This window comes from Heterodontus francisci, chromosome 44, assembly GCF_036365525.1.
Source record: "Heterodontus francisci isolate sHetFra1 chromosome 44, sHetFra1.hap1, whole genome shotgun sequence".
In the NCBI taxonomy this organism is placed as follows: domain Eukaryota; kingdom Metazoa; phylum Chordata; class Chondrichthyes; order Heterodontiformes; family Heterodontidae; genus Heterodontus; species Heterodontus francisci.
In genome coordinates this window covers 20496811-20511095 of record NC_090414.1, presented here as the reverse complement: position 1 = coordinate 20511095, position 14285 = coordinate 20496811, and the positions used below count along the sequence as shown (strand labels likewise).

The window sequence follows — 14285 nt, the reverse complement described above, 5'->3', positions numbered from 1 at the left end:
CTCGCCCGCAGGCTTCGGCTGCCACACGAACCAGGAAGGGTTAGATAGATAAGAGGCTCGGAAGAAACAATGGCCCAAATGGGGTGCACCAACAACAACCTGCATTGATGCAGCGCCTTTGCTGCAGCTCCTCCACTTCGTTTTTTGGCATCTCCCAATCTTGCAGCCTCTAATTTAGGCCGACTTGGGCCTGCTCCGCCATGCAGTCAGTTGAAGCCTGAGCAGCCCCAGTTACTCGCCCTTGCTTCTCAACACCCGCGCAAGGGCGAAGGTGGTTCCGGATTCCCACCAGCCTTTGCGTGAAGAAGCGTTCCCTAACTTCGCTCCCGAGGGGCCTAGCTCGAGTCCCGAGATTAGGCCCTTGGTCCTGGACTGAGCGACGGCACACCCCCTCCGCAGGCAGCCAATGGCAGATCAGCGGTGCCCCCCTCACCCCACAACCTCCCCCCCACCTCTTCCGTTCCGACTTCCCCACCCTATCGGGAGGCCACAATTCTGTGCCCTCAATGGCCAGCTGGCACAAAAGCACGCCGCCGATAACCGTTCAGTCGCCCCGGAACGGAGGCCATGTTTTGGCACAATACTGGGCCCTGCGCCTCCCTCCCACCCACCACCACCAGGTGGCGCTAACAGGCTTTGGCACAGTAGTGGCCTCTAGTGGCAGAGGTCCAGCCCTGCGCCATCCTTTCATTGCATTGACTATTCCTCGGACAGACCCGACCTGCTGTCTCTTTGGAGGGCAGTTGCCTCGGGGGCAAAGAGAGGGGCCAAAACGGTGGCCCAAAGCAATCCCGAAGGCCGTCGATTCCTGCGCCCGGGCTTTGGCACCGACAACTTGGCTCCATAAGTCTCTCAGCAAGTCTTTAACCTGGTTCGTGCCCACCATTGGGAAGATGGCACCAAAGTTGGTAGATATCCAAGACCGGCACGAGAGGCTGGTACCATTCCTCATTGGCGTCAATGGTTACCCCAATACTGAGGCTTGGCACCTCCACCGTGGTGGCACAGCTGGCTGGCATTCATCTCCTTCCTCTCTCCGCCACTCACTCACTCCCTGCCCCGCTCCCCACCCTCCCCCTCCCCCCCCAACACAAGGTCAGACATTCTCCCCTTTGTCTCTGGTTCGGGCGGGGTAGTCGTTGGCCTTTTTCTGGTGCTTGCGTCGGCCCTTCCGCTTGCCGCGGTTGACGGCGGGCAGCGGGGAAGGGCGCAGGCTGCGGCCCGAGCGGCGGTCGGACTCCTCTGCGTCGATGAAAGCCAGGTCCTCGCCGAGGAAGTCGATGGGCTGCGACTCGTTCCCCGGCGCTGGGGGCAACGACGGCTCCGAGCCGGGGGCCCCGCCCTCGCCGTCGGTAAGCGGCTGCGGCCCGGGCGTGACGGCCCGCTGCAGCATGTCGTGGATCTCGGAGCTGAGCCGACGGCGGGTGACCTTGATCTCCGTGGTGATGTTGGCCGTCCAGTTAGCAGCGTGAGCCGTCAGATCCCCCATCTGCGGAGAGATGGAGCAGCAGGTTAGTCAGGGGCGATGGTTCCATTCTCCCCTGTTAGAGGTGGTCATTGCCCGTCGCTTGTGTGGCACGAATGGTACTTGCCACTTACCAACCCAAGGCCTGTTGGTCAGGCCTTGCTGCAAGCGGGCATGGGACAGCTTCAGAACCCGGAGCCCAGCGCGGAGGCAGAGCCTCGAAGAGAGAGCAGGAAAGGTGTCGGCCAATTACTGCAGGCCATGCCACGTCAACTCAGAGGGAGGGAGTGTCAGGGTAGCGGGTGGGGGCAGGGGTGATGGGATGGGATCAGCGGGGAGGACGAGCGCCAGGGTAACTTTACCTCCGCCCGCGTCCTCCTGGATAGAACCCGGAGCCAGTCTCCAATCATCGAAAGGATAGCAGCGAAGTAGGCTAGGCCCAGGAGAATCCAGAACCACACGAGAGGTTTATACCAGGCCTTGTACACTCGTTTCGAGTCTCCGCCTGGTGGAAAGAAGGAACCCAGAGTTAGCCAAACGTCTGGAGGTCAAGGGAGCCAGAGAATGTGACCTTTGACCTGGGGGGGGGGGGGCCCAGAGTTCGATTTCGACGCCTGACATAAAATGGTGGCTGGGACAAGACATGACGTAGGCCACCGGATTCAAATCAAAGGATGAGGGCCCCCCCCCCCCTCCGTTCTCCAGTCGGGGCTTTGGGCCAAGAGCTGGAGGAGCACTTCAACCTCCGACCTGTGCCCTCAGCGTTCCCAAGTGAGCGGGAGGCCTTCGCCGGATGGAACGAGTCAGAGAGGCCTGGATCGGAGAGGCCTTTCGCGACCAGGGCCTGGACTCAACTCAAAGCCTAGGCCAGGCAGCCAGACACGGCCCAATCTCCCACCCCCGACTCCCCCGAGGCAGGAAACAGCCTCAAGAAAGGCCCCTGCACAAACAGGCCGACCCCCACCAACCCCCCGACCCATGACCCCCGATCCCCCCAACTCACCGGCCACATAATCCCCGAATCCGATGGTCGTCAGCGTTATGACGACAAAGTAAAAGGATTCCAGGAACGTCCAATCCTCGATCCACTGGAACACCAGCACTGGGCTCGAGATGAACATCAGGCAGCCAATCAGGATGAAGAGCAGTGTGGAAACCACGCGTACGACAGTAGGGCTGACCTTCCATTTCTGAAACAGGCCGAGATCGATCAGACGGTAGGACACAGGCCGGAATTCACTGTGGCCCTCCTGACGGCGACTGATAGTGGGGGGGGGATTGTGAAATTCGGCCAGGGTCCCCGTCCCTCATCTGGCTACAAAGCCCGCCCCCTCCTCCACCCCTATTTCGGGAGCTGTCACTCGCCTCCACACTCGGCCCCTCAGTCGAGAGGCTCCTCAATGTGCACGGGGATGGGATTGGACTCATGCCACGATGCCCCCCTCAGTCAAATATCCCGACAGTTTGACATACAGGCATACGAATTAGGAGCAGGGACAGGCCATTCAGCCCCTCAAGCCTGCTCTGCCATTTGATAGGGTCGTAGGTGATCTGACTGCGTCCAGCCTTGGCTCCCCAGTCAATCAAGAATCAATCTACCGCTGCCATCATAAATATTCCATGACCCAGCCTCTGGGGACCCTCTCCTCATCTCCGCCTTAAATGGGCGACCCCTTATTTTCAAACGCTGAGTCCTAATTCTAGCCTCTCCCAGACCGCACCCGGAGTACAGTGTGCAGTTCTGGTCCCCTTACCTTAGGGAGGATATTATTGTCACAGAGGGAGTGCAACGAAGGTTCACCAGACCAGTTCCCGGGATGGTCTACTCCTACTGCTATGTTCCAAACCTGAAAATGTCCTATTTATCCCGACTCTCTGCTTCTTGTTAGCTAACCTGTCCTCTATCCATGCTAATATGTTGCCCCCCTACACCCTGAGCTCTTCTAAGCTCACACGCGCACTTGAAGCACGGCCACGGGGCCCAGGAACCCTGGAATCAACACCTACGGGAGGGGGACAATCGTTAAAACAAACAGACGCCGTTTCCGTCACAATTTAGTGGAGTACAATTCCTTAATTACTGGCCGACCCCAAATTGCGGGGGATAGCTAATAGTGAGGAGGGCTCCGGCATGCACTCGATGGGCTGAATGGTCTCATAATGGCTCAGCGACTGGAACGAAATGCATTAATGAACTTGCAGGCTGGGGTGTGTCGTTAGCAAGTGAACCTCAATAGTGATGGTGCATTTTGGTGGGAGGAATCGGGAGGTCAGATACTGTTTGGATAATGAGAGTCTAAACGGGGTGGAGGAACAGAGGGATCTGGGGATACAGATACACAAACCACTAAAAGTAACAACACAGGTTAATGAGGCCTTAAAAAAAGCAAAGCAAGTCCTGGGTTCATTAATAAAGGGATAGAATTGAGAAGCAGAGAAGTTATGTTAAACTTGTATCGAACCTTGGTTAGACCGCACTCGGAGTGACTGTGAACAGTTCTGCTCTCCGTATTATAAAAAGATCGAGGCAGTGGAGAAGGGACAAAAAAAAAAGGAGGTATTTCCAATTGCGGGTGAGACCAGAACTCGGGGCCATCAATATAAGACAGTCACTAATAAATCCAATGGGGAATTCAGGAGAAACTCCTTTCCCCGGAGAGTGGGGAGAATGTGGAACTCGCTCCCACTGGGAGTGGTTGAGGTGAATAGTATCGATGCATTTAAGGGGAAGCTGGATAAACACAAGAGGAAGAAAGGAATAGAAGGAGATGGTGATGGGGGGAGATGGAGAGGGGGGGGGGAGGAGGCTCGTGTGGGGCAGAAACACCAGCACGGAGCAGATGGGCCGAATGGCCTGTTTCTGTGCTGTAGATTCTCCGTGACACTCACCAGGAAGATTTCCTCCACTTTCATGATCAGCTGCCCCAGGGCCGATCCCAGCTGGTCTCCCACTCCGGCCAGTAGGAAGCCGAACATCGGAATCCCCACCAAGGCGTAGACGATGCAGAAAATCTTCCCACCTTCCGTTTTGGGCGAGATATTCCCAAAACCTGGAGGACGGAACGGAGCAGGATCAGGTGGGTCTGTTGCCAGAGCAGAATCGCACTCCCAGGATTAACAACTCGAGAGATCGTAATCAGGAATCCACCACCCCTCCGGAATATTAACTGGTACAGGGAGCGAGTGAGTGGGATATTAAAGGGTGCAGGGAGTGAGGGAAGAGTGGGATTAGACTGGGTGGGAAATTAAAGGGTGTTGGGAGTGAGGGAAGAGTGGGATTAGACTGGGTGGGAAATTAAAGGGTGTTGGGAGTGAGGGAAGAGTGGGATTAGACTGGGTGGGATATTAAAGGGTGTTGAGAGTGAGGGGGATTAGATAGGAACTCTCAGGCAGGAGGATAGATTGGTGCAGATGTGATGTGCCGAGTGGTCAGTGTCTGTGCTGGGACGTTCAGTGTGGGCGGAGGGAGGTCCCGTACCGATGGTGGTGATAACAGTTCCGGCGAAGAAGAAGGAGCTGCCGAGGTCCCAGTTGGTGCTGCTGTTTTTGGCATCACTGACCGGATCCACTCCAGCCTCCATGGCCAATAGTGTTTGCTGGGACAAAGACAAGAGAGAAGGCAGGGTCAGAACCGGGGGAGACGCACCAATCACCACAGTTACAGCCACGCCCGGATCCCCCACCTCTACGCACAGTCTGCACACTTGCGCCTCTCCACAATCAATCTAACAACCTCTAGGCCTGGTTTACGTCTGGTCTAGAACCCAACGGAGATCGTATCCTTGACTTAGAACCCAACGGAGGCCGTATCCTTGACTTAGAACCCAACGGAGGCCGTATCCTTGACTTAGAACCCAACAGAGGTCGTGTCCTTGACTTAGAAGCCAACGGAGGTCGTATCCTTGACTTAGAACACAACGGAGGTCGTATCCTTGACTTAGAACACAACGGAGATCGTATCCTTGACTTAGAACACAACGGAGATCGTGTCCTTGACTTAGAACACAACGGAGATCGTGTCCTTGACTTAGAACACAACGGAGATCGTGTCCTTGACTTAGAACACAACGGAGAACGTCTCCTTGACTTAGAACACAACGGAGAACGTCTCCTTGACTTAGAACACAACGGAGGTCGTGTCCTTGACTTAGAACACAACGGAGGTCGTGTCCTTGACTTAGAACCCAACAGAGGTCGTGTCCTTGACTTAGAACCCAACAGAGGTCGTGTCCTTGACTTAGAACCCAACAGAGGTCGTGTCCTTGACTTAGAACCCAACAGAGGTCGTGTCCTTGACTTAGAACCCAACAGAGGTCGTGTCCTTGACTTAGAACCCAACAGAGGTCGTGTCCTTGACTTAGAACCCAACAGAGGTCGTGTCCTTGACTTAGAACCCAACAGAGGTCGTGTCCTTGACTTAGAACCCAACAGAGGTCGTGTCCTTGACTTAGAACCCAACAGAGGTCGTGTCCTTGACTTAGAACCCAACAGAGGTCGTGTCCTTGACTTAGAACCCAACAGAGGTCGTGTCCTTGACTTAGAACCCAACAGAGGTCGTGTCCTTGACTTAGAACCCAACAGAGGTCGTGTCCTTGACTTAGAACCCAACAGAGGTCGTGTCCTTGACTTAGAACCCAACAGAGGTCGTGTCCTTGACTTAGAACCCAACAGAGGTCGTGTCCTTGACTTAGAACCCAACAGAGGTCGTGTCCTTGACTTAGAACCCAACAGAGGTCGTGTCCTTGACTTAGAACCCAACAGAGGTCGTGTCCTTGACTTAGAACCCAACAGAGGTCGTGTCCTTGACTTAGAACCCAACAGAGGTCGTGTCCTTGACTTAGAACCCAACAGAGGTCGTGTCCTTGACTTAGAACCCAACAGAGGTCGTGTCCTTGACTTAGAACCCAACAGAGGTCGTGTCCTTGACTTAGAACCCAACAGAGGTCGTGTCCTTGACTTAGAACCCAACAGAGGTCGTGTCCTTGACTTAGAACCCAACAGAGGTCGTGTCCTTGACTTAGAACCCAACAGAGGTCGTGTCCTTGACTTAGAACCCAACAGAGGTCGTGTCCTTGACTTAGAACCCAACAGAGGTCGTGTCCTTGACTTAGAACCCAACAGAGGTCGTGTCCTTGACTTAGAACCCAACAGAGGTCGTGTCCTTGACTTAGAACCCAACAGAGGTCGTGTCCTTGACTTAGAACCCAACAGAGGTCGTGTCCTTGACTTAGAACCCAACAGAGGTCGTGTCCTTGACTTAGAACCCAACAGAGGTCGTGTCCTTGACTTAGAACCCAACAGAGGTCGTGTCCTTGACTTAGAACCCAACAGAGGTCGTGTCCTTGACTTAGAACCCAACAGAGGTCGTGTCCTTGACTTAGAACCCAACAGAGGTCGTGTCCTTGACTTAGAACCCAACAGAGGTCGTGTCCTTGACTTAGAACCCAACAGAGGTCGTGTCCTTGACTTAGAACCCAACAGAGGTCGTGTCCTTGACTTAGAACCCAACAGAGGTCGTGTCCTTGACTTAGAACCCAACAGAGGTCGTGTCCTTGACTTAGAACCCAACAGAGGTCGTGTCCTTGACTTAGAACCCAACAGAGGTCGTGTCCTTGACTTAGAACCCAACAGAGGTCGTGTCCTTGACTTAGAACCCAACAGAGGTCGTGTCCTTGACTTAGAACCCAACAGAGGTCGTGTCCTTGACTTAGAACCCAACAGAGGTCGTGTCCTTGACTTAGAACCCAACAGAGGTCGTGTCCTTGACTTAGAACCCAACAGAGGTCGTGTCCTTGACTTAGAACCCAACAGAGGTCGTGTCCTTGACTTAGAACCCAACAGAGGTCGTGTCCTTGACTTAGAACCCAACAGAGGTCGTGTCCTTGACTTAGAACCCAACAGAGGTCGTGTCCTTGACTTAGAACCCAACAGAGGTCGTGTCCTTGACTTAGAACCCAACAGAGGTCGTGTCCTTGACTTAGAACCCAACAGAGGTCGTGTCCTTGACTTAGAACCCAACAGAGGTCGTGTCCTTGACTTAGAACCCAACAGAGGTCGTGTCCTTGACTTAGAACCCAACAGAGGTCGTGTCCTTGACTTAGAACCCAACAGAGGTCGTGTCCTTGACTTAGAACCCAACAGAGGTCGTGTCCTTGACTTAGAACCCAACAGAGGTCGTGTCCTTGACTTAGAACCCAACAGAGGTCGTGTCCTTGACTTAGAACCCAACAGAGGTCGTGTCCTTGACTTAGAACCCAACAGAGGTCGTGTCCTTGACTTAGAACCCAACAGAGGTCGTGTCCTTGACTTAGAACCCAACAGAGGTCGTGTCCTTGACTTAGAACCCAACAGAGGTCGTGTCCTTGACTTAGAACCCAACAGAGGTCGTGTCCTTGACTTAGAACCCAACAGAGGTCGTGTCCTTGACTTAGAACCCAACAGAGGTCGTGTCCTTGACTTAGAACCCAACAGAGGTCGTGTCCTTGACTTAGAACCCAACAGAGGTCGTGTCCTTGACTTAGAACCCAACAGAGGTCGTGTCCTTGACTTAGAACCCAACAGAGGTCGTGTCCTTGACTTAGAACCCAACAGAGGTCGTGTCCTTGACTTAGAACCCAACAGAGGTCGTGTCCTTGACTTAGAACCCAACAGAGGTCGTGTCCTTGACTTAGAACCCAACAGAGGTCGTGTCCTTGACTTAGAACCCAACAGAGGTCGTGTCCTTGACTTAGAACCCAACAGAGGTCGTGTCCTTGACTTAGAACCCAACAGAGGTCGTGTCCTTGACTTAGAACCCAACAGAGGTCGTGTCCTTGACTTAGAACCCAACAGAGGTCGTGTCCTTGACTTAGAACCCAACAGAGGTCGTGTCCTTGACTTAGAACCCAACAGAGGTCGTATCCTTGACTTAGAACCCAACAGAGGTCGTATCCTTGACTTAGAACCCAACAGAGGTCGTATCCTTGACTTAGAACCCAACAGAGGTCGTATCCTTGACTCAGAACCCAACAGAGGTCGTATCCTTGACTCAGAACCCAACAGAGGTCGTATCCTTGACTTAGAACCCAACAGAGGTCGTATCCTTGACTTAGAACCCAACAGAGATCGTATCCTTGACTTAGAACCCAACAGAGATCGTTCCCTTGACTTAGAACCCAACAGAGATCGTTCCCTTGACTTAGAACCCAACAGAGATCGTTCCCTTGACTTAGAACCCAACAGAGATCGTTTCCTTGACTTAGAACCCAACAGAGATCGTTTCCTTGACTCAGAACCCAACAGAGATCGTTCCCTTGACTTAGAACCCAACAGAGATCGTATCTTTGACTTAGAACGCACCCTGCCAGCCCAGCACATCCTCCCCTCCAGCCTGGCCCCTCAATGACTGCCCTGCCCCCTCTCTCTCCTCACGTGCCCTCTCCGAGCCTCACCGCCATCAGCTGATCCAGTCGCACCGGATCCACGCACGGATAGTCCTCCAGGAAGCTCCTTCTGGCCTCGGATATGGACACTTGCTGCGATCTCTCGAAGGGCTGCTCCAGCAGTTGGAAAACCGTCGCGCCCACTACCAGGTAGGTCAGCACCACGAGCAAGATGGCCAGCACGGTCGTCTTCTTCATGACGTTGGCCCGGGCCGCGACCGCCCTGCAGTCAGAAGCCACAGACTCGGGCAAGATGGAGGCGCCCCGGGGCGGAGGCTCGACCTCTGACCCCGACGCTCCCACTGAGTGAAATATAGAAAGAGCGGGAAGGGGGGGGGGGGGTACGATTAGAGACAGTTACACACCTTTCCCCCTCTCCTGTGGGGTCCTGAGCTCTAAAGCCACCCCAAAGGCTGAATTAATTGATCTCTGCCACTTTTGGGGGCACTGTTCTTCACCCTGACCCTCACTGGAAGGTGCATTTTTCTGTCTACACACCGTATGGAGACGCTTGTGATACCCCCTTAGTTAAATAGCCAGCTAGTAAAGAATGGGCAGTGAGCACAGTGAGGCAGCTGCCCCCTAGCAGGACCGTCCTTGAATCTCATACCAGAGCTGAGCCCGGTTTTCCATCCCTTTAAAGGCTTCAAAACTGTGAAACTCCTCACTTCCCTCGGTCTTCTCTTCCTCCAATTATCCTTAGCCCAAATCTGGCACCTCTTAATACTTCATATTTTACCTCATCTGCTCTTCCATTGTTTGCAACTCTCATGGTGCCCCACACTATGGGCTTTGGCCCTTGACCAAGGCTTTGGGCCTTCTCCTAGGCTTAAGCCTTTGATCCTTTACCCAGGCTTCTCCTAGGCTTTGGCCCTTGACTTGGGGTCTTTTCCTGAGCTTTGACCCTTGACCCAGGCTTTGGGCCTTTTCCTAGACTTTGGGCCTTGACCTTTCACACAGGCTTTGGCCCTTGACTTGGAGCCTGTTCCTGAGCTTTGACCCTTGACCCTTTACCCAAGCTTTGGGCCTTCACTCAGGCTTTGGCCCTTGACGTTGGGCCTTTTCCTGGGCTTTGGCCCTTGACCCTTTACCCAGGCGCCGGGCCCTCTCCCAGGTTTCTGAAATCAAGCACGGGAGAGATTGGAATCAGAAACAGTCACTCGCTGAAAGTCACGGCCCCTTGTATTTTGTGTGGAATAAGTTCACAGCGGCACAAGGGTTAAGCAACCCTTGCGGATGTGGTGCGAGGCGAATGGGTTTGAGGCCTTGAAGATCTCATTCTTTCAGATTTGCTTAATATTGGCAGCCCCACAAATAACCAGAAAGGACAAATAAAACCCCAGTGATGACTGACATGTAGGACTCTGCCCATGAAGGCCGGGGCGGAGGAAGTTGGCAGTAAATGCCGGCAGGGATCAACAGATCGAACTGCCTGTAGATAGCACCAGTGGTTTGGTGGGCCCAAACACCGCCCGGCACGGCACTGAGGAAAACAGACATTTCTACTCGACTGGCTGAGCGGATTCCAGACCAGCACAAGGCCACTGCAAATTGGCATGGGGTCCGGGACCCAGTGGGCAGAAAAACACATCAGCCAATAGCTGGAAGGTGCACGGGTGTACTGGGAGAGAAAGGGATCAGGCTAGGCTGTGACGGTTTCCGCAGTGGAATAGTTTCCAAGTTCCCACCTCCCTCAGAGGGTAAGGAGAGAACATAGCCACTCACAAACACACACAGAAGTCAGACACACCCCAGAGAAACACACACACCCCAGAGAAACACACACAGATGGGAACACATCCCCCACACAGGAATAAACATAACACACATCCCTGGACAGAAAAACACACACACACACACACAGAGCCAAGTAGCAGAGTGGGAATGTGCCAACACCCTGAAGCAACCAATGGAAGGGGCTCTCGCTGGTGTCTGGGGATGAGGTGCCATGAGTCAGGAGGATGGAGTGTGGAAAGTGTCCCAGGGGGAGTGAACTTACCGTCGACGAGGCCAGATCAGTGAGGTAGGTGGTCGCTGACTCGCACCGAGAGGACTGACAGACAGCTTGGATGTCGTTCTTGCATCAGTGCAGACCAGCTGTCAGACTGCACTGTGTCCTATAGGTGCCTGAATATTAAATCATCCTTTGCAGCAATCCACCGTCTCCCGCCGCACGAGGGGGAATTCAGATCCCTCAATTAACATTTGCCTTTTTAGCCCGGTTTGCTTCTTGAGGTCTCAAGTTGTAGCAAATAGGCACTGCTTGCCTCCTGTAGCCTCGAGCCTTTTCAAGTCTTCCCTTCAATATTAATTAAATGAGCAGCCTAAAACACTCCCTTTGAAGGCTGACTTCAGAATTTGGCAATGTCACTGAGTATGTGTGTGTGTGGGTGGGGGGGGGGGGGGGGGGGGAGAGAGCAGGGCAGTGTGTAAGGCAGCTGCTGATTCTGGGGCTGGATTTGAGGGCTGTGCTAGCCCACCCCATGTAGAGGGGTCAAAGCGTCTCCCCTTCCCCCAGTCACGAGCTCCGGCTCCCTGGGGCGGGCCGCACACTGAGCTCTCTCGTTCGGGCGTGTGCCAGTCTCTCTCTCTCTCTCTGAATCAGTAGGCTGTGCGATCGAGTCCCACTCCAGACATTTCTGCCCCCATAATGCAGGCCTGCACTCCCAGTCTCGGTACGGAAGGAGTGCCACTCTGTCGGAGGGTCAGTACTGACGGAGCGCCGCACTGTCGGAGGGTCAGTACTGACGGAGCGCCACGCTGTCGGAGGGTCAGTACTGACGGAGCGCCGCACTGTCGGAGGGTCAGTACTGAGGGAGTGCTGCACTGTCGGAGGGTCAGTACTGAGGAAGTGCTGCACTGTCGGAGGTGCCGTCTTTCAGATGAGACATGAAACCGAGGCCCCCGTCTGCCCTCTCGGGTGGGTGTAAAAGATCCCACGGCCACTATTGGAAGAAGAGCAGGAGAGTTCTCCCCGGTGTCCTGGGGACAATATTTATCCCTCAACCAACATCAGTAAAAAAAAAGTTTAATCTGGGTCATTATCACGTGGATGTGCGTGGGATCTTGCTGTGCACAGATGGGCTGCCGCGTTTCCTACACCCCAACAGTGACTGCACTTTCAAAAAACAAAGTATTTCATTGGCTGTAAAGCGCTTTGGGGCGTCGTCGTGAGGTGGAGTGCGGCGTTACAGAAATGCAGGTCTGCCTTTCCGCCGTGACCAGTCGCTCTGCCCCAGGTAGCTGCCAGCTCCCTCGTTTGAGAGGATCCCCAAGTGTTTACCGAGCTGAGCGGGGATGCCCTCCTCGGTCGAATGTCCCGGCGGCAGTTTTGAAACTCAAGAGACGCTCACTCTCTTTCACCTCTGCAATCATGGAAGGAATTCAGCTCAGTCAATGTCCTTGAAGGTTTGTAATGGACTGGCCTCGTCTCTCTAGAGTGAGATGTTAACCTTCCTGTCTCTCTGCTGGGTGGTGGCAGGAGGAGGCGGGGGGGTCAGACATTGACCGTTGACCCTCAGATTCTGTGCAGACAGCAGTAACGACCCTCCCTGTCCCGTTGCCTCAGTGAGATACCGCCCGAGGACACCAGAACCCGCAGGCACTGCAGGGCGATGCATTGTGTCAGCTCTGACGAGCAGATTCATTATTCACCACAGCTCTGTTCACAGGGACATCAATAATGCACAAAATATTCACCGAGTGCTCCTCTCAGAGAATACCTGCCTTTACTCCACCTCCCACCACCCCCGGGGTGTTGTGGGCAGGGGAGGGGCTGGTGAGGAGGTGTCTCCCCCACCTCAACGTGGCTCCCCATCCCATCCTAGGTCGACCTTGTACCCCAAGCGGACAGGGTGAGAGACACCCCTCTCCTGAGGGTCCATGGAAGGTACACCTGGGCAAGAGACACAAGCCAACCCTTGTTAACACACACACAGCAGGCACGGGGCAGTCACAAGGGAACAACAGGGAGCTCGGCGAGGGCACGGAGGCATATTCATGGGGACAGTGTAGAGGGACTGCTGCTGTCTTGGATTCAGTACATGAGGCTCCTGGAGGTAGTGGCAATGAGGTGGGGCGGGGGAGAGTAGAAAGGGGTGGGGCGAAAAATCGACAACAACCGTAAACATCCTCCAGAAGGCAGGACACAACTTGCTTTAACGCTGTATGGACCCAAATCTGGCACTCGGCCCAGTCCGAGAGACTTTATGTTTTCTCTTTGTATTTACCGCCTGTTATTGAAGCAGTTCCTGACTTCGAAGAGGTGCAATGTTCCTTCAGCTCCCGAACACCCCTCCCCATCCACTCCTCACCAGGGGGGACGCGTTCCCCACCAGCGCCTCGCCCAGGCGCTCACTCTCCACGTATGAGCCTCAGTTGGCCGGCCTGCTATTCGACTGCGGGAGGCTTCGTCGCCGAGCCGAACCCTGCCTCCAGAGACATCTAAAAACGCGCAGGGACGCTGGGATTAGGCTGTGGGACAAGACTGCGTGGGATATTAAAAGGGTAGCGGGAGTGAGTAGGATTAGATTGGGTGGGATATTAAAGAGTACGGGGAGGGAGGTGGAGAGTGGGATTAATCTTTCTTTTCCTAGTCTTGACAGCACAGCATTCAAATATTCAGTTTGAAGAAAATGGATCGAAAATATGGATTATTGTGGAGAGGGGTGCGATCATTTTAAATAATAATTCCACTCACCCAGCTTCACCCATGCATCATTGCAAACGAGAGAATAAAATGGACTTACTTTTATTTCAAGTGGTTCAGCTCCGTGAGAAAGGCGTGAGTAAATAGCCTGTTCTTCTGTATGTAGACATCTCCCAGAGATTGAGCTTGCAAGCTCGGGAGACCCTGTAGGGAGGAGCAGTCAAGCACAAACACCCGTGCTCTGCAGAATGAGGGAGGCCGAGACCAGGATAAATTTACCTGTCGGAGCCCTCTGGCTGCAGAAATTAAATTGTCACATCTCAGCGGAGAAGGAGATTTACTCTGTAACTAAACCCCCGTTTTTTTTTTTCTTTCGAACCCCTTTTTTGTTTTTATACCCCTTTTATATACATTTCAAATAAATAACTTCATTAAAGACAGGTAAATAAAACAAAAAACTCAAATTAAAATGCCATTCTCGGCGTCGACGATGCACTCCAGTCCCTGCGGTGCCCACCGGTCGCGGAAGGCCTCAAGCGTACCGGCTGACACCGCATGCTCCATTTCCAGGGACACCCGGGCGCGAACGTAACCGCGGAAGAGGGGCAGGCAATCGGGGAGGACGGACCCCCTGACGGCCCGCAGCCAGGACCTGTGAGTTGCCACCTTGGCCAGGCCCAGGAGCAGACCGACGAGGAGATCCTCCTCCCGGCCCACGCCCCTCCGCCCCGGGTGCCCAAAGATCAGGAGC

At 54.1% G+C, this 14285-nt stretch overlaps 1 protein-coding gene across 1 annotated transcript; it reads right to left on the bottom strand.

The window, feature by feature from the left end:
• Positions 1-465: 465 nt before the first annotated feature.
• Positions 466-9164, bottom strand: LOC137355939 (potassium channel subfamily K member 10-like). The gene is made up of 6 exons (XM_068021625.1): positions 8896-9164; positions 4944-5061; positions 4355-4515; positions 2469-2655; positions 1828-1970; positions 466-1489 (listed from the first exon to the last, which is right to left on the bottom strand). The coding sequence occupies exons 1-6, from the start codon at positions 9082-9084 to the stop codon at positions 1097-1099; spliced, it is 1191 nt and encodes a 396-aa protein (XP_067877726.1). The 5' UTR covers positions 9085-9164; the 3' UTR covers positions 466-1096.
• Between the last annotated feature and the right edge of the window lie 5121 nt (positions 9165-14285).